Consider the following 23,002-nt stretch of genomic DNA (forward strand, 5'->3'; position numbering starts at 1 on the left):
AGTTGGTGCAGACGGAGATGCGATCAGACAGGCTTCGCACAGCTGGTCGCGCGGATCTTGTGGCAGGGCCACCGCCGCGCTCCCATGCACACGCGCGGCCGTCGCAGTCATTGCGAAACCGCGGTGCCGGCGGCGGGCCCGTCTGCAGCAGGCAGCCGAGCTGAAGCGAGCTGGGTGAAATTTTGTCTGTCTGACGCCTCGCAGATGAGCTGCTCGGGTTGCTGGCTCAGCCCATCTTTGCGTTGTCTACTGCCTGCCCTCTGATGTGGGAGGTTTTGGTGGCCCTTGGGAGGAAGAAGTTCCAGCCAGGTGGGGGTCTGATGTGACCAAAAGTGGTTAACTGGCCTTTCTCACCCTGATGCCTTTCAGCAAGGGCTGCTTTAATCGTTCATATCCTTTCTGCCCTCCCCCTTCCCCAAATACTCCCGCTAAAGCTGCTAATGTCCTGAGGAGGTTTCAATTAACATAATTTCCTTCTTCCTTGGAAATCTGTGATTAGTTAAGGAGCCTCAGAGAAGGGAAAGAAAGATGTAAAAAGAATCAGCTTTTTGAGCCAAAAAGCAGCCCAAGGGTCAGCAGAGTTTATGTTTGCTTCTATATACTCATGCCATAAAACTCTGAGATGGGGTTATAAAATGTTTTTTTGGAGAATGCCATAGCCGCCAATACAAGCTGTAATGGAGGAGGGTTTTGGCAGGGCTATATCCTATTTATGGCCAGCAAATTGTGTTGCATTTGGACCCTCAAAGGCCTTTGCTCCTTGAAGATACCCAAGAGAAGTTCAGGAGCATTTTTACAGTCGGTAAAGGCTTGGTTAAAGCCATCAGTGGTCATCAACAGATCCAAAAAATGTGGTTGTTATTAAAGAAAGAGGCAGAGCTTGCCTTATTTTATGTATCATCTTTAAAGGTAGTGTGCTGAGTTGCCATCTACTGGTTGTGCCTTACAGCTGGGTGCTGGAAAGTGGTGAGCAGGTTGTGGGGATATTCCTACTGTGGGACAAGGCAGGAGCCTGCTCCTTTCTGCTTGCCCTGCCACAAAGTGGTCTGTGTGTTGATGGCTCGGTTCTGCAGGCTTAGACCTCGCTTCCGAAATGCTTTATATTAGAGGGAGCAGACAGCAAGATCGTCAACATACCTGCGGGCCTCAGTTTCCCCACTGCATTCAAATGCCTCCCTCTGCGTTACGCTCTGTATCAGCAAGATTGCCAAAAGTGAAGCTCCAGCCCGTGAAATCACGTGTTTGCAGAGACCTTCCCGTACCCAGCTCTGCTGCTGCTTGGCTTGCACAAATGAGAACAAAGTGACACTTGTTTGCCTCATCCAAAGAGCTCGGTCAAGCAGGTGATTGTCTTGCCTCCTTTTTCAGTCTCGAAACAAAGTGTTGAAAGTGTTGTCCTGCGATGTAAGACATCCCACATATTCCCTCGGGGTTGAGTTTTGCTTTAGCATACCTCTGCTTTCCGAGTGAAGAGACACTGAAAGGAAGAGAGATCGGGTACCCAGGATAGAGGGAATAATTCCTGAAATGACGAAGTTAGGAGAAGTATGTGAGCGCCACTTCTCTGCACTCCTCATGGGGTAAGCTTAATAGCTCTGGTTGCAATCGCTAAAGAGCTGGTTCTTCATTTGCAACCCTGCCAGAAAAAACTGAGAGAGAGGAAGAGAAGTCAATCAAAATCACTTAAAAAAACCTCATTGTTTATTTGACTGGGGAATGCCAAGAGGCCAGCAGATCCGAGACCAATCCGAAGCCATCTCTTGGCTCCCAGCAATGAACTCCTGCTCATCTGGAGAACTAAGCTCTCCAAAGCTTGCAGCTTCCTTGCTCAGCCAGGGTGGCTTTTGTTGTGTTTAATCCAGTGTTTCTGGAGCAGGGCCAAACGTGCTGCCTCACGTTTGCGTGAAGGTGTGGGGTTTAAACTCCAATGGCACCTGAGCCTCCAAACCCAGGTGTATCTAGTACTGCCAAGCAATTCGAAAGGCACACCTTGCGTTCTTAAAATGAAAATATCTGGCCATTTAATGTTTTGATTTCCCTCACGGCGAAACAGGGATGTGATAACACAGGCCAACGTCTATGAGCAAGGAGGCAGCTTATCAAGCCTCCAAAGCGTTTGGAACCCCAAAGTGCTATCTCAGCGCTGTTTCATTTTGTTTGGTCTGCTTTGGTTTCTAGTCAAAGCTAGATCAATGTGGAAGATTTGGCGTCAGCGCCGCTTTCAGTTTCCGTTTGAATTTGAAGCCCCAAAAATGAAAGAGGGGGAAGGGAGGCAGGAAATACAAACTGAAACTAAAAAGGAGACTTGAAGAAACCCGAGCGAAATGGAAACTCTGAGTTAACCGAGGTGCCTTCAGCTGTAACGATCTAAAGCTGTAGCTGGCCTTGGAGTGGAAAATCGTACTTCTTCACTTAAAGAAAAGGGGAGATCTTCCCTTGGGAGCGCTGAGTCTGGCCACTTCAAAGGTTTTAGTTACTAAAATATTGCCTGTATCAGCTGGCTCTTCTATTAGGGATTTCTGTGGGGAGAGCCAGGATGCTTTGGAAAGTCATTTTTCATGGGAAACTGAGGCCCAGAGCAGTAACCTGAGTTGCCAGAGGTTGTTCATATTCTAGGTTCAAAAAAGCTGGAATTTCATGACTTTCAGGCTAAGACTTTATCCTCCAGGCTATAATGTTTCTCCAGGTCTTCAAGTTGCTTTGCATGGTGGCTCAGGGTTTTGGGCTGAGAATAAGCAATTTCCGACCCGAAGTTTTGAAATTTGCCCAGTTCACAAATTATTATTATTTTTTTTTGTTATTGTTGTTGTCATCATTTCTCTCACTGCGTGTGGTTTCTTGTGGGCTGGTTCTCGGCAGTTCATTTCTTGGGAAGAGGTTAAAAGAGCGTCCTGCCAGCCCCATGACACGTAGTTTCAGTAAAGAGGTGGCTGAAAACAAGTCTGAGTAAATGTCTTATTTGGGTGTTTGTAGTCTGACTCAGCAGCTCGGACCTTGATTTTTGTCTTTTCAAATGAGTGGGTGGGAGGGAGAGGTGACAACAGTTTAAAGCTGTGCAATTTCTAGCATCTGAGCTTGAAAGGTATAATAGTGTTTTACAGTAAAGGCTATCAACATTATAATATTCCTAATTTGCTCACTGGTCCCATTGCTGTAGCGTTTTGCAGCCAGAATAGTGGGTCAGGGCATGCTCATTTCCTAGAGGACGTCTTTCTTGGAATATTTTAGAAAATACAGAGAAGCTTAATCCTCCCCTCAGGACTTTGCTGTTTATACTGGAGGAAAATGTGATGTGCAAGTGAATGTCTTGAATGTGAAGGAGATGATGAAGTGACATGATGAGGACTGAAGAAAGACTGAAGTTTGTTAGAATTTGATTGGCAAAATCTGCCCCAGATTTTGAATGCAAAAAGGTCCCATCCCCCCAAACAGTAATGCTTTTGTCAGAAAATGAAGCTTTTTTTCAGTCTTCAGATATCCACAGAAAAGTGCTCTGACATCCTCGACACTTCATACTAGCAATGTGATAGGACTTTCGTACCAGCTGTCATGCCATCCCTCAGCAGCATGAGTGTGCTCCTCCTCTTGCCAGCGTGATTAGGCATGATGCAGCACTGGGGAAGCTCCTCTTTGAAGATAACAAAATCCTCTGCTCTCAGATGGGAGGAAACAATCACTATAGTTTCACTACTAGTAGTATTGTAGCTACTGCAAGAGTTCCTGCCTGAGGTTGAGTGATCCAGGTCTCGGTGCTAGGTATGCCTAGATTTGTCCAGTATTTGGGTGGGATAGCTTTTGAAAGTCTTGGGTTCTATTGGCATAAATCAGGGAGTAGTGGTTGAACACCTAGGGCTTACAAGGTTACATATAATCCTGAAACTGTACGAGCTGAAAAACTTCTTTTAGGCCCATTGGAGAGAGAAGTCTTTTAATAAAAAGATGCCTTGCCTCTGAAAATGGGAGGAGGGAAAGAGTCACAGAGAATTAAAGTGAATTTCCAAATACCCAAAGCTCACAAAGGGAAAACCAGGTCTAAGACCCCAAAATTTCTCAGTGTCAGACCAATAATGTAGTCATTTGATGACACTGTCTTTGCTTAGCCCTGTATGCTAGTTCAGAGTATTTGGATCTCGGTGCAGAAAGCGGAAATGTGAAATGATGTATTTCTGGAGTGGCTTGGGGGTTGAAAACTCCAGATGTGAAAGATGGACCTACTGCTCTTTGAACTACTGCAGACCTCCTTTGTGAGTGTGGGTCACTTTGCGCTTCTCATGGTCGCTTTGGGCTTTCACTGTCAGCTATAAAATGGGGAGCATCCTAATTCTCTTCACAGGACGAATCTGTTGTTTTCTGGGAAGCTAAGAGCTTAGGGACCTTAAAGTGTTCGGGACTCAGGCTGGACATCATTAGCTCGGTGTTGGTCACTCCAAACTCCTATACCTCAAAACAAAACAAAAAACAAAGCAACTCCAATCCATCCCCCTTAGCTCTTCCAGTGTTCGAGTGTGCTCTGAGTCCTCCCTTCCCATTGACTTTCAGTTTATTGTTATCACACTGACTGGGAAATTTTGATTTAATGCTGTAGTGGATAGGTAGTGCTTGACACTGCTGCCCTTTCCTTCCACTCTATTTCCAGAGCGTGATGTAACATGATCTTTGGCAAGTTCCCTTTTGTTCAAAAGAAAATCCAAACGAAGGAATCGGATTGACTGTTGGGTTTGTATGCTTTTCTGTTCACTGGAACGTCGTCCCATTTTAGTAACATAAAATGTAAAGATTGAGGAACCTGACCCAGCAGGTGACAACTCTTGGTTGGTCTACAAACGTTTGGTTGTAGGAAAAATCTCTGTTGCAGCAGTGCTGTGGAAGCACTGGTAGAGGATAGGTAGAGGATAATGGATGGGCTGCAGTAAGATATGAGGGAGTAATTCCGTGGAGGTGCTTGGTGGTGAGATCATAAACCACAAGAGCAGAGCTTGGATCGGTTTATGATGTCAGCAGAAACCCTTGGTGGAATTTGTCTCCTTGGACAACTGCAGCCTGACTGCAAGAAGACTTTCCTGTTGTTGTTGTTGATTTTAACTAGTCAGTTCCCAACGGTGGAATCCCTGCTGCTGAGTGACTCCAGTAATGTTAAAGTTAGTAATGATGCTATGTTTCAGTTTTAGGAAAATTTGTTTTCTATTTCCACTGCCACTACTGATGAAGTATTTTGCATTCACAAAGCTTTTTCTCCTTTCCAAAGGCTCCAAGAAGGCTCCTTGGATGGGGAAAGAGTTGTTCTGTTATTAGTAGGAACCATAAACCCAGATGCTCAGAGAATCAACTCTATGTTTTCTTTGAGGCAGCCGTTACCATGCTATGCATGTTGCCTAGCTATATGTGCATGCATGTGGAGAGAAAGTTGCAGAAAAATGGGGAGCTTAAGGCAGGTAGTGCTCTCTTGGCTCACTGGTGGCAAGCAGAGGAATGGTACTGGGTGAAAACCTTGACCTGGCTTGATGCTGATCTATCACAGTGTCAGGCTGAAATATGAAAACATAACCAAGAATCGTAAGGTACCATCTTCGGGGCTGAACATAATATCTCTTTGCCTTCTCCTCTATGTTGGTCAAGGAGTTGGGACTCAGGTGGAGGCACACAGTTAAAGGAAGGGCTCTTTCCTTAGTAGTATGTGCAGCGATACCTACCTTTTTTCTCATCCACCCTTCTCCAAGATTCCTGCCTGGGATTTCTCTGTAGACTCATGCAAAACCTTCTGCTTCTGGAAAAGCAGGGTCTGCTCTTCATCCTGACTGTCTCTCCCCAGAGTGGTTTCCTCACCATTAGTTCATGGAGCTCTAATGGTGATTATTGAGTTGTGACTCAGCGATGTCTGCCTTGAGGTAAACCGACTGTAGGTCTTTTGAAACCTATCTCAGTGAGAGGCCCGTGGTTTTGTGCATGCATATACCTCTGTACTACCCTCATTTTATACTACCCTTTAAAGACAAATGCAAGATGAATTCCTCTCCCTTTTAGGTAAATACGTACACAATTGTGTATGTGGACCCGAATACAGTTAAATTCCGTATCACCATATGTATCAACCTTTTCATGTATATACAATGTTTCATTGCATTTTTTTCTTAAGCTGAAGAAGCAGCAAAAGGGATTGTGTTAGCTCGAATAACACATTCAGCCCCCCTCCGAAAGCAGTTTTTGCACTGCTTTTTCATTTTCCGAATAAATGACTTTGTAATTATTCTCTTTTTACAAATTACTTTTTGGGTTAATCCATTTTTTAAACTTGGAGGTTTTCATTTCAGCTTGAAAAATGAACAAAAATTCTATTATTCCCAGAGCTTTCTTTCCCAACTTCCGTCCCCAGCCTGACACAAATCTTCAGTGGTGGTGGACTGTATAACCAGCTCTTCTGAGATTATTTGGCTTTTCCCCTCCTGCTTTCTCATTCTGTTTAGCAGGGTCAGGAGATTCCTGATAAGGTTTAGCAGCTAGTGTGGATCAAAACCAAGGCAGACCTGCAGACCCCACGCATACCCAGTCACGTCTCTCTTTGCTAGTCTGCTTGTACTACTGTAGGAAAAATAAGGTGATCTGGAGAGCAATGAGAATTTGCAGTCTGGCAGCTCAGTCGTTGTACTCGGCTGCGTCCGGTGGGCTTTCTCCAGCCCTGTTCAGGAGATGAGGATCTCCCCTTTGCCTTCTCTTCTCGGTGGGAAGCTCCTTGACAGGGGAGCAGCACATGAGCTGATCTATCTGAACAGGTTAAATAAACAGGACTGTGTTTGGGTTAATTGTCACTGGTTCTGCTGCTCTCCATTACTGATCTATCTGGGAGCTTGGCCAAGGAGCAGATGCGAGAGACAGCATCATCACCTCCCTCCTCGTCCTCATTGTGTCTGGCTTCTTCTCCTACTTCTTCTTCTTCTTCTTTTTTTTTTTTTTTTTTCTTTTTTTTTCCCCCTTCTTTTGCTGAGCAAATAGGCCAGATGGCAGTGAGAGGAACAGACAACAAGTGAGCCATGGCATATGGGCAGCCTGTTTAATTTCGGCTCCTGTTGGGAAGTAGCTTGCAGGGAGATAAGTTACAAAAGCAGAAGAGGAGGAGGTGTGTGTGTCTGAGGGACAGAGGGAAGGGATGACCCTTCTTGGGGAAAACCCAATTCAATTTGCCATTGCCGGTCACTGGAAGCCACATCAGTCCAAAGCACTTCCATAAAGTCTAACCATTGCTGCGAGCCATGACGTGGCCAAGGGAGTAAGGGGTGCAGGAGGCTGAAAACCTGGCCGCATTCCTGACACAAAGCACTAAATTAGCTGTTTCCATGTCAGTTTGTGTAGGAAGTCTTGTCAGCTGCAGAAAGGGAGGAAAGATGGAGATGTCTGTCCTCAGAGGAGGAGGAGGAGGGGTATCCAATTTCCGTCTCACCTACCCTCCCCCAGCCACGCTCAGGCCAGAGTTGCTGCTGTTGTGGAGGTGGGACCCTGAGCCCAGCTGCAGGAGAGGAATTGTACTGCCCTTGAAACTTGTTTAGTTGTGCTATGTTTGTGTAGGCTTGCATATGTGTGTATGTGTCCAGACTTGTGTATAGGTGTTTCTACGTATACATTGGAGTGTGTGTTTGAGAGAGCTCGAGATCATAGAATCATAGAAACTCCTTCTGTAAGGTGTTTTACATTTTGCTTGTTTATTTTTAAACACCTTGACATTTTCAAACTTTAGAATCATAGAATGGTAAGGTTGGAAGGGACCTCTGGAGATCATCTAGTCCAACCCTCAGCATAGCTCATATGAGGATTGAACCTGCAACCTTGGCATTAGCAGCACCATGCTCTAACCAGCTGAGCTAAACCTGCCCCCCAAGATCATCCGCTCCTTTGAAGGAAAAGAGATTGGATTTTGGAGTTTTGCTACAAAACTAAGTAAAAAGTAGACATACAACAAAATAAAATGTGACCTCATAATAGTGTACTTTAAAACTATTCCCTTTCTCTTTCCCTTCGCTTTTCCTCATGGATTTTCTCCCGTTTGTTTTTGCTTTTCAGATTCAAAATGTTAACTGTGAAGTTCTTGCTAGCTATTCATTTTATTTATGCATTTGGATTTTATTGAGTGATAAAAAAGCAGATCTTGCCTTGAATGTATTTCAGTGATTTAGGGATAAAGAATTAATTACACTAAATTTTATATATATATGTATGAGTGTGTGTGTCTGTGTGTGTGTGTGTGAGGTTCACTAGTTCCATTCTTATGGACTAGGGACTTTGGAAAAGAGTAGAGGGTTTAGGTTTGTTTTTCTTGCTTTTCACAAATATGTTAATTTTCCATCAAAATGTCATTGAAATGCAATTTTCAAAAATGCATAAGCAATTTAGGAACTTTAGAAGTTTTAGTCCTGTTGACTTTCAGTGAGATTTGAGGCTCCTTGGTACATGCTTCATCTCTGGAAACCGTTCTCCTTCACCCATGAGCTGCTTTTAAAAATCTCCTATTTTGGCAAGAAAACTCCTGAGTTTTTTTTTTTCTTTACTCTTCGATGGGAATGAGCACCCGGCCTGAATCTGAATACAATCAGTTGTGTAAATCTGGTCCCTTGCCCATGTAGGGCCGTTGAGAACACTCCGTAAATATTGTCAGCATCTCGATCAGCATCGTGGAGCTTAGGCTCTACGCGCCTGTAGATGCGATTCAGCTGTGAGCTCCATGCTTGCACTTGGCAGGGTGGGAAAACTACAAACCAATTAGCTCTGGAAATCTCAAGCCCTGTTGGCAGGATATATAGGATCCTTGGTCGCAGTTGTGCTCCGTGCTTGCACAAAGAACTTTTTATACAGCGTTAATTCTGTGGAGAAGTTTTTATTCACTAGAGAGTCTGAGGAGAAATGATTATGCATCACTGACTTGGTGGAGCAGAATTTTAACTTCCGACTCAGACATTCCTTTGCTGTAGTTGTAACATGAAATAGAAACACAAGCCTGTGATTTATTGGTGAAATATTTAAGATAGATTGTTAAATTATTCAAATGGCAGAGTTCAAAGCATGCAAACAAGTGGAAAAAAAAGTCATCCAAATAAGATCTCAATTTTCTTGAATTTCAAAAACTTACATTTGGAATTGCTAGATATGTAAAACAAATTTAGTTATTGCAGCGAGAAGAAAAATATGGTTTAAAGTGAAAGATCTCAGCATTATTATTCTACCAACAAACTTAACCTTGAATCTTTCTCCATCTGATGATCCCTGCAGACTGTGTTTCATCTGCATTGCTAGTAATTGTTGCAGCTCTCCGTTATTTCCTGCCATTCAGCTACCACATCTTTGGGCATGCACCCAACCTGGCTGCAGTTCTTCCTCTGTCTGTGAGTGCTAAAATGCTCGCTGTTGATAAATCTCATAAAACAGATCGAGGAAGATCCTCGATCTTCCTGCCTGTGGTTCAACTATCACCTCATCTGGTCTTGCATGTACAGTTGATCTTCCATTCTATCTTATACTAGAGAAAAAAATCTTTTAAATCTGCTCTACTTGTCATTACCCGGTTGCCCTCTGCCATCTGGATTCACAAGCTGTCATCTTCTCGGAGGAGGAGATACAGAACATATCCATGGTCTCTAAGGACATCAGAGTTGTGGGAATAGTAGTGTAGACCCTCTGAAGTAAAGGGTGGGTAAAGCATAAGGCTTTTTGTGGAAGACTTAATGCTAATTCACTAACTTTCAAGAATAAAGTGTACTGAAATTGCTAAGTCTTAAGGAATGCTTGTTGTTGTTTTCTGTTTCTGTACACCTAAGTTTCTCTAAATCTGATACTTTACTGGTTCCTACAGCTGTATCTATTCTGAGATCAATGGGACACTTTAAAAGTGAAGTTGGTTGGAATTTGACACATCGTCAATTAAAACGCCTGGGAAACGTGCATCAAAATCTCTAGACTGCTTTGAAAACTTCAGCCCTTTCTCATCATCTGCTCCCGTTTCAACACAAAAAAGAAGTGTTTTTCAAATCTGACCTCCTAAAGCTAACACTCTATCTTGCACAGGGTAGCTGAGGAGAAGAAAACGTGTAAGGTCTGACTCTTCCAGATATGTGGCAGCTGAAAAGAAAATAATTAGGACCGACAAATCCAAACAGCACTTTTGGAAATGGTATTTATCCTTTTTGTGTGTGCCGTCTACTTCTACACCTGCCTTCAAAGGGAAGCTGATAAAGAGGATTTGCTTGGCCTTTTTGTGGCCGTTGGCACATGCATGGAGGCGGGGAAGGGTCCCATTTGCATGCAGCGCTGCAAGACAGATGCTGCAGGTGAAATTACCCCAGACAGCGGGTAACTTCTTGGACCTCAGTGTGGCTGGGAGGGAGGGGGGTTGCTTAGATGCAAAATGCTCTAATGCTCTGCTTTTTTTTTTTTTTTTTTTTTTCTTTCCTTGGAAAGACCCTGTCTGTGGTCTTTTATGCTTTTCAGGCCGTAAGGGCTGAGAGGGACGAGAGCAGGCGTGCGCTCGTGTTTGTGCCTATGCAGCCGCTCGAGTGGGAAAAACCAGCCTTTGAGGTTCACACAGGAGGAATTTGTGATGAGGACAACGGCGCGGAGCAGAAAGGCACATCCTGATTTCTGAAAGTGAGCGTGCACCCGTGCACGCACACACACGCACGCACACACACGTACGCACATGCACACACACACACACACACACACAGGCTTGCCGGCCTTTCTGCATAATGTGTGCAAAGCGCTGCCCTTTAATGAATGCAACCTAGGGCGGCTGGGATGCAGCAGGCCAGACCTCACCATTAATAAACTGGGAGCATTCTTCTCCTTTTGAGTCCCTTTCAATGCCAGCCCGGCGGTTTGATCTCCCTTGAATGCTGTTCCCCCTCATTTGGGGCTCCAATTCTGAGAAGATTTGGCGCATTGTTTGAGGTCGCAGGATGTCGGATTGATTTCGAAGCTTTTGTATTGACTCCGGGCTCCTGAATGAAGCTGTCATGTGTGTCTGCGGTTGGCTAGCGGGCTGTCCGGCTGCAAGCTGTGCCTCCCTTTGTTGTTTCGGCCTCATTGAGCTGAGGGAAGAGGCTCATTTCAGGGTGATTTACCACCACCCAAACACCAGCTGTCTGTTGTGCTGCTGCTTGCCTCCACCTTGGATTCAGCGCGCGTTTCCCCGCGTCCCCCCAACCCCCCTTCTCCTCTCCCGCTCTCCCAAGCCCTTCTGGAGGCACTCGGCACCGGTTCATCGAGACTCGCGGAGCATCGTGGTGGAGCAGCAGAACAATATAAACGCTGGATGCGTTGTTCTTCTCAACTTTATTTTTGTAAGACCCAGTTTTTAGGGTTCACTGTTGGGGTACCGTGCCCATATCTTCTTCCTGGTGAAAACGTGTGGGCCTAGGGGAAAAAAAAAAGATTGTGGTGCTTATGTAGGTATCAGGGGCTAGGAGCTGTTTTGGTGGAGGAAGAACAGGGGAGGGACTTCAAATTACTGTGCTGCTCAGCATCATACAGTTTTTAAAGAAAGGTGCTTTTCTGTGAAGTGGGAAGATGCTTCAGCAGAAAAAATGCTATTAAAAGCCTCGGAAAGTCCACGCTGGAAGCTTTGCACTTCCACAGGTTTCTTCTGAGACGCAGGGCAAGTTGGTCAACCATTCGGCACCCCAGGTTTTCATCTGGCAGTGTGGGATATTAGCAGGATATTGCAAAACAGGAGGGATGGAGATAGGTCAAACACCTCCAGTTGCCAAAGGGGAGGGGAAATAGCATCTGCTAATTTAAAGGAAAGGCTACAATAAGCTGGAGGGGGATATTGGTTGCTGACATAATCATGCTTTTGGCAGGATTCGCAGCTTTGTTACTGAGAGGTCTTTTTGAACAGCATGAATTTTGGAGGTACAAGAAAAGGCTTGTATCAGGTGTTTGAGGATAAGAGTATTCCCAATATTTTTGGCGGGCATTGCTCACTAGCAAGGAAAGGTGATCTGAATTGCAGAAGTCAGATCCCAACTCAACTTGGTGGCAGCTCCGAGGCGTTTGGCCTGGCATGGTTGATCCAGGCCCATTTCCATCCAGTCTTCCCAGCTGGCAGAGGCAGACCCTGGTGCAGCGTGCACGCGGCGAGGGGGACTGTGCCGGAAAACCTGGCGATGGTCGGGCTCGTGGCCACCTCCGGGGCTGCCCCGGCTGGGGTGATTTGCATGTGCTGGTGCACCTCTCTCCAGAGTTGCTCAGGTGAAGTGAGCTGTAACCAGCCCTCATCTGACTTCTGCTTTGACGCAGTTTGGGGGTTTCTCAGCCACGGGGCCAGGCTGTTAAAATTGGCGACGGATCAGCTCCCATCACCCATGCAGCTGAGATAATTAAGCCTGCTATTATTACTGTTATTTTTTTTCCTGCAAACTTTGGCCAGCTGCTGGAGCTTGTGGAGTGGTGGTGGCAGTGGTGGAGTGAGGAGGAGGATGCTGTAGTGCCTCTTCACTGGCAGTGTTTGAAACAGAGGGATAACAGGCCACATGTGTTTTGCTCTTATATGCCCGCAGAGGAACCTTCTCACTTTTTGTTTGGGGAAGAGGGGGCTGGTGACGGGATGAGAGGCAGCAAAAGGCAAAGCGAGCTCCATCCTTTACAGGGACTTCATCACTCCTACCTGCATGCAACCTGGAGCATCGTGCCTCCAAAGCAGACGGCACGCGAGCATTCAGAAACTATACATCTGCACGCTCCCAGGATCGCTGCTCCCAAACTGTTCTCCTCCGTAGTCTGGTTATTAAAGGGCCATGAAAATGATGCTCTGTAAATTAAGATCAAATATCCATAGCTCCCGGTGACTCTCTTCGCAACGTTCTCCTCTGCCCTGAAATCACCGGGAATGTGGGACCGCGCTGCTGGGCAGCGGACGGAGAGAGAGACTAGGAGGCAACAACCTCAGCACGACAGCCCCGGCGAGGTGTTTTAAATTTCCTAACCAACTCCCTGGGCAGCAGCAACTGTAAAATAACACACGCATAAACAAACCCAAACTCACTGACCCTTAGCACCCCGGAGGGCTCCGTTTCAGATCTCTGAATAAAAGCCGAAGTTGCGTATGCATGTTTAATGTAACACAAGGCGTGTGCCGCGGGAAGCGTGCTTTCGTCTAATCTGGTTCCAGACAGAAGCATCCAAACAGAAGCCCCATTCTGTATCCCCACTGAACTGCCTGGTGTATGTGAGGAAACCCCGGCATGACAAGGCCTCCATCTGCTCTTAAACGGAGCTGCGACTGGCTGCAAATGTTGTCCATATGCTTTTTTTTTTTTTTTCTCTCTCTCTCTTTCAACTTAGCTGCCTAATGGTAGACACCTATCCCCAAATTAGGCATCTGTTCATAAAAGGACTTTTCCTAAAAACTGGATGAGGGTAGTAGCTGATGCAGGCGATACACATCGAAAGAGGTTGATCTGCAGTTGGAGACAGGAATATTTGTTGAGTTCTTCGTTTTCGTTTGCTTTTCTAGAAAACAAATGTCTCCGCCCCAGAAATGCTTTTGGGTACTGTCAAAGGAAAAAAGAAACTATCAAGGTTTGGGTTCAGATTCCCCCTCTACACTTGGTTTTCCAAGTGATTATGGCCAACATCTTGCAATTTCTCTCTGTTAAACAAAACTGATTATACTTCCCTCTTTCGTGTGAGAACATTACCCTTTTTTGCCGTGAGCTTAGTTTGCTTGAGAGTGTATCCAAGAAGTGAGAAGCCAGATAAGGATCTAAAAATGGGAGTTCTTCCTCAATTTGTGGTGTAAAAAAGGCTGGAATATCATTTCCCACAGGGGAAAGGATACTGGGACAAGCTGACTGCTGGGAAGTCATATATGGATCCAATTGCTTAAGCGCAGGCGTATGTTGCTGCTATAGACACTCTGATCTAGGAATCATGCCTGTCCATTAGCTACCATCAGGAACTGTGTGGGTCTTCTTAGGTCCTCCTGTATTTCAGACTTGTCGTATTTCAGATACTCTGGGGTATCTAAAAAGGTTCCTTCAGTTAGACAGATGAATCCCTCCCTACACCTCAGTTTCCTATCTCTAATAATTTAAAGCAATTGCTTTGCTTGTTATTTTAATCATTTATGTCTGGGGAATGGTTTTAGAATTTAAGATACTACACATTGAGTCATTATGGGATTGTAGTAAAGGGGCAAGAGCAAAATACCTTCAAAAAATAGGAATCTCAGACAGGCTGCCAGTTTTAAGTAGTCCCCTGAAAACACTGAATTTTGTTTGGGTATAATCAGCAGCCTGAGCATGGGGGCATTTTGATTAGGTATCAGATCAGGGAACAGTCTTTTCAGCATGCATTTGGAAAGAGCAGAAGGAATATTTTTTGCATGTTACCTGGCCTTTCTGGAACTTTTGAGGTGTTGGGGGTCACAAAATAAGAGACCTCACCACACCTGGCAGGTTGCAGACTCCCGAAGTTTATCTTCCTGTTTGTAATTCCTGCCACCAAGGGTCATCTCTCTGCTGCCGCCTGACATTGAAGAATGGCTGCAATTCCTTTTAATCGTGCCCTTTCTCTTCCTCATCATTTAGGGCAGAGTGTTTCCACTTTGCTAAACTCATTAACTGCTCTAATGCCGTAGTCTCCCTTTCCATATAAATCCATCCAGCTGAAATCTCACTACTCTCCAAAGCTGCACACAAGTAGATTCTCCTTCTGGTGCCCAGCAAATGCTGAAAATATTTATTTTTCAGCTAGAGACAGCAGAAATCTGTAAAAAAAAAGCAATATCTTTGTATGTCTCTGAGGGAGAGCATGTAAATATGACAGGTTTGTGGGGACTTGATTGACTGTGTTACTATTCAAGCTCAAGGAGTTTTTGACCAAATCTAGAATCCAGCTCCTTTCTACCACAGTGATTTATGAAGACGTCCAATTTGATAAGCTCCAGACATGCTTTGGTGAAGAAACAAAGTGATCCAAAAGATCCTGAGAACTGAATCAGATTAATGTGAGGGACCCTGCTGCTTGGATTATACTCAGTCAACCTTATGGGTTGTCAGCAAAAAGAAGTTTATTGAGCTCAGGTTATTTCTCAAAGTGTTGGCTATAGGCAGAGGGAGCGTGAGGGTACTCCATTTCTTTTGAAATCTCCACTTGCTGTTGCATTTTAATGGTGATGTAGTCTGCTCAAGCAGACTGTAGTGGTAGGTGAGCGTAAGCTGTTGAAGTCATAGCAAGGACTTGTCAGCAGTTATATGGCCCAGTTCTGCAAACGTGGTTAAGTCATAGCCATAAATAGGTATTTAGCTAAACCTAGTTACCCAAGAAGCAAATAAGCACTAGCTTGCTAGTGTTGCACATTACTGCTGGCATATGAGCTTTTACTTCAAGTCTTTTCAGCTTGGCTTGCCCGTATTCCCTCTCTGTATTTCTGCACACTTTGCTTTCCTTTTGCCCCTCTCCCTGTCTGCATGGCCTCCCTGTTGGTGCTGCTGGCCTTTGAGGAGGTCTCCTTGGCTGCTTGCAAGCTACTCCTCTGGGGCAGGGCATCTCCCAGCAATGCAGGATGAGTCTGCAGCTTCCTGAATGCCCTCTTTTTCCCTGCCACCTGTCAGAAATAAAAGCATGTTGGACTTTGATGGTTCAGATTGTGCTGATGTTTTTCTTGAATTATCTCTTATAGGGAAAAGTCATTGGAGATGCAAAACTGCTCATGAGTTGTGGTTGCAGAAAAGGGAAAAATGCTCCAGTAAAAGACTCAGATCAGGTCAGTCAATATGTACCTTAACTAGTGGAAATAAAAAAATGTGTTAACATTTGATTGATTTGAACTGTGCTGTTGCATATCTGAGTTCCTGGACACAAATGGAGTCTTTGGCATGTCTGAGAAAGATACTACATTAATGTTTTTAAATTTGTTATTCATAGAGAAACCCTCAAGTGAGATCAAGGATTCATTGCACTAGGAGCTGTTAATGCCCTGGCCTGACTTATTCCCGTCTGGTTTATTTATTCATGAATTCTGTTTCCTAGTAATAATCCACTCCAGGCAATGCCTTTCTTAAAGAGTATTGCGCTTCATTGCTGGCTAAATGCATACAACCTTTGGTCTTACACTCTGGCTGTCTCTGGATGTGCGATAGTTACAGAGAAATGCACCATTCTTCAGAAGCTTTTGTTCTGAAGTGACACCACCAAAAAGAACATTTTTTATTGAGGTTGCTAATTATAAGCACATAAAAGCTTGCTCAGAAACAGAAAACTCATGGCCAGGTTTCAATATCCGTTATTCTGAAGGAATGGCAACTTCTTCTAAAATTAGTGAAACTGATATCACTGTTGAATTTTGCTGGTAGAGTTGAGCAAGTGCAAGTGAGGTGCCTGTACTCGGACCGAGAGCCAGCCAGAGGTCTGCTCGCCTCCTGGCTTTGGAGCTAAGCTAAGCTGAAATGTTTGAATCTAGAGATCAGTCATTCTGAAGATAGAACAAAATTTGATTTCCATTTTATAAAATGAAAACATTTTGTAAATATTGGGTCATCTACTATGAAGTGTGGCAGCGTGACGCATTGATTTCACTTGTCAGATCACTGGCTGGCTGTTCTGTAGTGCAACTTGTGAGCAACCCATCAGAGCAAGTATAGCCCTCAAGCTGATTCAAGCAGTGCCCACAAAGCTCCAGGAACTCTAGATAATTTACTGGTGGGGAAGAGGGCTGAATTCTTGGGAGGAATATTTTATTATTATTATTTTCAGCGTGTATATTCATAAGCCGTAATTAATCGTGATGTCTCTGAACCTCGTTTCGTTATGATCTAGGAAGATCTGAGTAGTTTTGACCGTGTGAATAGATCTATTTATCCTGTGGCGAGCTCTGTTGTGAGGAATGCTAGTCACATTTATAAATGCTTTGTGAAATTGGGTCCTTCATTTTTTTTAAAAAAAATAGTGTCTTTAAAATAACCAACTGATTGTCATGAGCCGTACTGTCACCACTGAGACAATGATACGTGTTATTTTTCTTTAAAAAATAGCTTTCCATTTTGTCAAATAGAGTCTTAATTTTCTCATGTTGAAGTTCTCATGAATCAGGAGAAAGCTAATTTAAAAGAAAAAAAAACACTTTTACTAGTTTTACACTTCTGTGTTTTGATGTACTCTGGTTGAATCACTCTTGATGTACAGCAGGGCTGGAGCGGGGTTGGACCACAGATCCCATGTAGCAGAGATTAAAAATGAAATGGGAACGTTTGGATTGGAAAGAGATTTTACAAAACACTGAGTGTTGGACCTAAAACTCATTGATGGCAATACTTTAATTATAGAACAGGCAGTAGTTTTTGGAAAAAAGAAAACCCATTCTATTTAATATTTTCTGGAACCATGATAAATTATTTCTTTGCATTCACTTGCTTTCTGAAATCTAATGTTTGGTATCTGGTGATGTGTTGACCATCTCAGTGTCTGTTTTTTTGCTGGGTAGCTTCAACTACCATGCGAGTGCTGAATCCAGAGGCTGTAAATAGTGTTTATCATACCTCTGATGGGATACTGTCAATATTTCAGGGGACTGGACATAGATGGAGAGGAAATTAGGGCAGGAGGGTGGGTGGCAAGAGTGGAACATTTGTCTACGAACGCGGGACCTCAGTGCAGCTTATAAATTATCCCCTGGGCCTTGTAGGTAAACACAGACTTCTATGGTGACATCGGCTGGGAAAGGCAAACACTTGCCTATGATTGTAGGCTAATCCTTCAGAACACTAATTGCCAGAAAACCAAGGAAGCATTATTTTAGGAGCAGCTTGTTTCACTTTGTGAAGGGGAAAAACAGTGTGCTGGATTTAGTTTTGTTTGCTAAGGTCTTTTTTCTTTCCCTCCGCCGTTCTCGTTTTAAAGATTTACCTTCATTATTGTTGTTGGGGACTTTTTTTTTTTTGGTCTCATTTTGTGTTTTTCTTGTGTGAAAGTGCAACTTAGTTGTGTGTGTTTTTGTATCGTTGACTGTTTCAAGGCTTAGGACTAACCATCTACATTTCAGTGAAAGATGGTGGGGTTTAATTTTTTTCCTGTAACTTGCTTTTCAAATGAATTTGGAGGCTTGCAAAGAAGGTACAATACCCTGACCAAAAAAAAAAAAAAAAAACAAAAAAAATCCTCAGTTAAAGCAAGTCATGATTCCATGGGGGGTTCATTTATTGATGTTTCTCCAGCATGCCTCTGGAAGAGAAGGCACTTTAACCTTCTCAGCTTGTGATCTCTTTTTCCTGAGACTAGCAACCAGAAGCACCTATCTGGCTGGATATTTTCCATGGTGCAGTCACCAGTGAATAAATCCTGACCCTCTTGCTGTCAAGAGCAGAACCCAACCCTCACCTTGAATCTACCCTAGAGCAGGAGAGGAGCCACAGGGTCATGTCAGATGGTCTCCCAAATCGTGGCAATTTTCAGTCAAATCAAACTGTGCAAGCTGAGCTGAAGGATGAAGCAGTGCAATAGAAATCCTGCAAGATCTTCAATAACCTTGAGGTGTATACAGCCAAGCATGCTGTAGGCCTAGACCCCCATCCTCCATCTTCCTCCTCTGCTGTGGATAGTCCTGACAAAGATTTGGTTTGGTAGAGCGAGATGACTAAGAGGAGTCCCGAAATGTGGTCACCTCCTGGCGGCAGCACAAAGCCTCTGCACCGCAAATGTCCTACTGTAATTGCAAGGTTAATATATGCCCTTCAGAGTGGTTATTAGTTTCCCAGTAATTTATGCCTCCCCATAAATTATTATACCGTTGCTTATTATTTGTAGCACATTGTTGCGTAAGAACAGCAATCGGGGACTAGGATTTCCTTGTGCAAGGTAGTGTAACATAAAGGTGTGAAGATGGTTCCCAGGGAGCGATTTCAGCTGTGTCATTTCTGTACTTTCTGAGGAAGGCAAAATTTCATTTTAAAATGGGGAAAAAGTGTGTGGGATGACAAATAATGTGTGTATTGGAGACTGAGAACTAGAAGTAGCAGAGCTCCATATTCTCAGCAGATGCTGCTGTGCCTGCTCAGGGTTTAGCTTTATTTGTTTTTCCCTGCATCTCCCAAAAGGTAGGCAGCTCATCAATGTTATCAATGTTTAACTTCTTTTTTTCCTTTTTTTTTTTTTTTTTCTCTCTGCTTAGCTTTTCTGGTGGCTTGTGTCAGTTCAAGTGTTACTGAGAGCTCAGGCCCTCCTGTCCTTCCGTATGTTTGTTTTTGGTTTTAATATGATAAATGCATGCCTCCTCTGGAAATGATATCCATGCTGCAAAGTAATTATTTAGTGAATAGTGGATCCAGTTCATGTGGGCAAGGATCAGATTAATCATTATTAATCATGACCCCTCCGACAGTAACCTCATCCCTTGCCTAAGTGCTGCTCTTTATTAAGAAGTAATAGCTGTTAGGGGATGTCTGGGCTACTGCTCCCGTTACACCACCAGAGTGCTCAGGACTTCTAGCAGGAGGCAGAGGAACTTGGTTCAAAATTAAAAATAGAAGCGTATGGTCCATGTTCCAAAAATGAAATAGGCAGCTTCCCTTGTGGGCTTCTTCGGCCTCGTCTAACGTCCTCCTTTCCCCTGAAGCCTCCTGAGAGCTTTCCTTCTTCAAAAGATTGAACGCAATGTTGGGAGTGAAATAACATCTCAGATGCTTTTTTATTTGTCTGCTTTGCTTTTTGAATTTGGGTAGATCCCACTGCAACCTAATGCACTTTGAGGCCAGAGCCTTGCAATCCTTACAAGGATAAGATTTTCATGTCCAGTGCAGTGGCTGCCCCAGATTTGAGCAGCTGAGGAGACCTGAGATGGGTTTGGCTCTCTGGGACTACAGATGTCCTCAAACTCAAAAATCTTTATCAGGACTTTGGGATTTATTGAAAAAGAACTCTATGTTCAGGCTCAAACCACAGCAGTGTTCACTTTACGCACCAAGCTGTGAAAAGTCCAGCTTCTCTCAGAAGAAGACTGGACTTCAGATTGGACTTGAAGTCCAGTCTTTAAGTCGCCGGACTTGGCATTGCAGGCCTGTGTATATACCCTGACCACTTGTGGCACCAGAGATCTGCTGCCAGTAGAAAGTAATTTAATTCAGTTTTATTGTGGTTTTCCCGGCCCGACAAGTTCTTTTTTAGAAGGTAAGATCCTGCTGTTAATGGAGGTTATCATCATTTCAGCAAAAGCACAATGACTTAAGTACTGGATTGAAACTGGTCTCCTCAACCCCCACCTCAAAAAAGCCACCTTAATTACTTTTTAAAATGTTTTCCTTGACTGTATGGAAATCCAGGACAAAAACCCTTTAGAAAAGAGCAAAAGAAAGAAAAACCTCTTTTGTCTCCATCTAGTTCTTCAATACCTGGAGGGTAGCAATAGAAATTTGGAGCAAACCTGCCACACTCTTTTGATCTCTGCCAAAGTTGTTGTGGGAGTAACATAGTTTAATGGTTGAAGGAGTTTATTGAAGAATAAAAGTAACAGCAAAGACAAAGGGCCCAATACAAATTATCTGGTAAACCGCTGTCAAATTTTACGTGCTCTGGGCTACTGGTAATTTCCCGTCTTAAAAAAAGGGAGGGGGAATACAAGTGAGGGAAGGAGGGAAAAAGTATATAAATAAACCCACCTCTTTCAATAGTTAACTGGCTTGGACTGAACTATGTCGGAGCTAAATTCCCTTGGCAGCCAGTGCTGCAACATCAGCAAGCCTGGATTGCACCCTTACAATGTTAATGTTTCTCTCCATTGAAAGAAATAATAGGAGTAAAAATAACTGGAACCATTGGCTAACTGTTAGACATACACAGGTGGGAGAAAGCAGAAGGGAAGAATGAGGGGAGAGAAGGAGTCAGTATATTATTATCCGCTGCCTCCTGCTTTGTTTATGACAGAGTTTGACTCTGTTTGATCAAAAATCATTGGATTCTGCACAGGTTATTTAAAGTTGAAGCAAAAATGAAAATACCAAGACAGAGGGCGTGAACTGATGTGTCCCGATAGTAAGCACCCTTAAAAATGCTTCTTTCATTGAATGAAGCAGGCTGGATGATCACACAGGGAACACAGGACCATAGGGGACTTCCCTGCATCATCCAGCTTAGACCTCTGAGATCTCAGGCAGCAATTCCACATGGCACGACTCATAAACGCGTCTCTTTTTGGCACTAGCAGCTATTAAAAGCAGTCCTTGTAGCTCTGTTCATTACACTGACTCCGCTCCTGTTTGTCTTTTGCTCTCCAAAACACTCAGTCACATAATACTTCTATGTTTTGTTCCTGCTGCTGGGTGAAAGCTTTCTCCCCCCCCTACAACATGAGTGTTGGTCTCCATGAGCTGGATCCCTTTTGCTTGTCCATTCACCCACCACAATTGCCTGCTACAGGTGATGCCACAGGAGGAAAACTATTCCACCTGGTGAACTAAGGCACTGTAGAATATTTAATCCATGGAAACTTTATTAAAAAAAATCTTGAAATCTCTTCCTGTCAGTGGCATTTGACTTTGAGAGAACTGGAGTTTGAAGGATAGATTCGCCAGTTATCTTTTCTCTGGATCTCCCAAATTCCCAGAGCAGCTATACTCTGGTAATCATTGAAATAAGTGCTAAGCATCTATGTTGATGACGATTTGGGAAGGATTTTTCGGTTTTGTTCATTTGTTTTGTGGAATTGAAGGAGTTGTGAAATGGAAGTTGTATGGAGAAGTCCCCATTCTTCAGATTTATGTAAGTTTTTGAGGTATCATGTTATGAAAGAAACTTCCCAGATGTAGGCCTCTGAATGAAAGAGAATGAGGTTGTGGGTGTCCTTTTGCAAGTTCAGTTGCAATGGGTGTGTGTTGAGGTGGGTTACACCTCTGTTCATACAATGCCATTGGAAATCTGACCGTTTTAATGACCTTTTATAATTGCCTATTTCCTTTTCTCACTCAGTTTATGAATAGTCTTCTACTAACTTCAAAAGTTTCCCGCCTCATGGTCTCCTCTTACAGTTCATATTCATTTCCAGATGGGTTGGGCTTCCTGTGAAGTGTAGACTGAAGTTAAATAGACTCTTTCCTTTCTAAGGAAGGGGGTGGTTGGGAAAAATAACCACCAAAAAACTCACCGTGCCCTTTTGCAGGAATGGCTCCAGAAATGGCAGTAAATTGTTTTTTCTTCAGTTGGTTCTGAACACATACTCCAACGTGGTGTTCTGCTGCCGCTAGAGCGGTAAAACTTAGGGCTCTGACCTTTTGTAGCGAGGGATGATCCCATGACACTTTCCCTCCTGAGCTGGAGTGTGCAGCTTTTGGCAATGGATATTCTGTCGAGATTCTAATTCAGGAAATGTATTCTGCCAACTTGACTTGACCCCATGTGTTCAGCAGGATACATTATTTTTCGCTTCCTGCCCTAAATTGCTGTGTACTGCCACCTTATATTGATAGGTCCTTTGTTCCATCTCAGAGGTAGTTTCATTTCAGCGCTGGATGAAGTGAATCTGGCCGGTTTTAAAAAGCAATTTGAGAGCCATCTGAATGAAAAGTGCTTCACACATGAAAAAATTAGTGTTATCAATTGTCATCGTCAGCCTCAAGTCCTGAACTTGAAAGGGTCATTTATACTTGTCAAAGGCAAACACCCGTGAGCATGGTAAAAGGGAGCTAAAGCAGCCAAAGAAAATGCTGTCTCATGTCATTTCAGGCTCTGGAATCCAAGGGAGTATTAATAACTATTTTGTTGTCTTCATTGATCTCTCTGTGCGGACGGAGGAAGAGCGAATTGGAGGCTGTGCGCCACCGAGCTGCCCTGAGCAGTTTTGAGTTAGCAGCTTACCTGCTCCTGCAAGACTCAGAGCAGAAACAACATGTGTAAGTGGGTTGTGTTGGAAAGACAAAGGCACGGACAAAAAAGTAATGCATTAAGATTTGGACTGATTCCTTTGAGAAAATTCTGCCCCCAGATCTTGGGAGGAAGGTATTGGGAGAGAGGACTCCTCATAACACACAATTTCTGAGGA

The 23,002-nt window shown here is 43.8% G+C and overlaps 1 protein-coding gene across 5 annotated transcripts in view; it reads left to right on the forward strand.

The window, feature by feature from the left end:
• The window catches only part of SETBP1 (SET binding protein 1), a 362,803-nt gene that overhangs the window by 34,354 nt on the left and 305,447 nt on the right, over positions 1-23,002 (forward strand). For 4 of the 5 annotated variants that reach the window (XM_062599284.1, XM_062599280.1, XM_062599282.1 and 1 more), the window contains exon 3: positions 15,662-15,745. The exons of the other annotated variant lie outside the window; for it this stretch is intronic. In XM_062599284.1, coding sequence (XP_062455268.1) covers positions 15,662-15,745 — 84 coding nt within the window. The remainder of the gene's footprint in view (positions 1-15,661; positions 15,746-23,002) is intronic. 5 annotated transcript variants of the gene reach the window in all.

Source organism: Rhea pennata, chromosome Z (genome assembly GCF_028389875.1).
Source record: "Rhea pennata isolate bPtePen1 chromosome Z, bPtePen1.pri, whole genome shotgun sequence".
Lineage (NCBI taxonomy): Eukaryota > Metazoa > Chordata > Aves > Rheiformes > Rheidae > Rhea > Rhea pennata.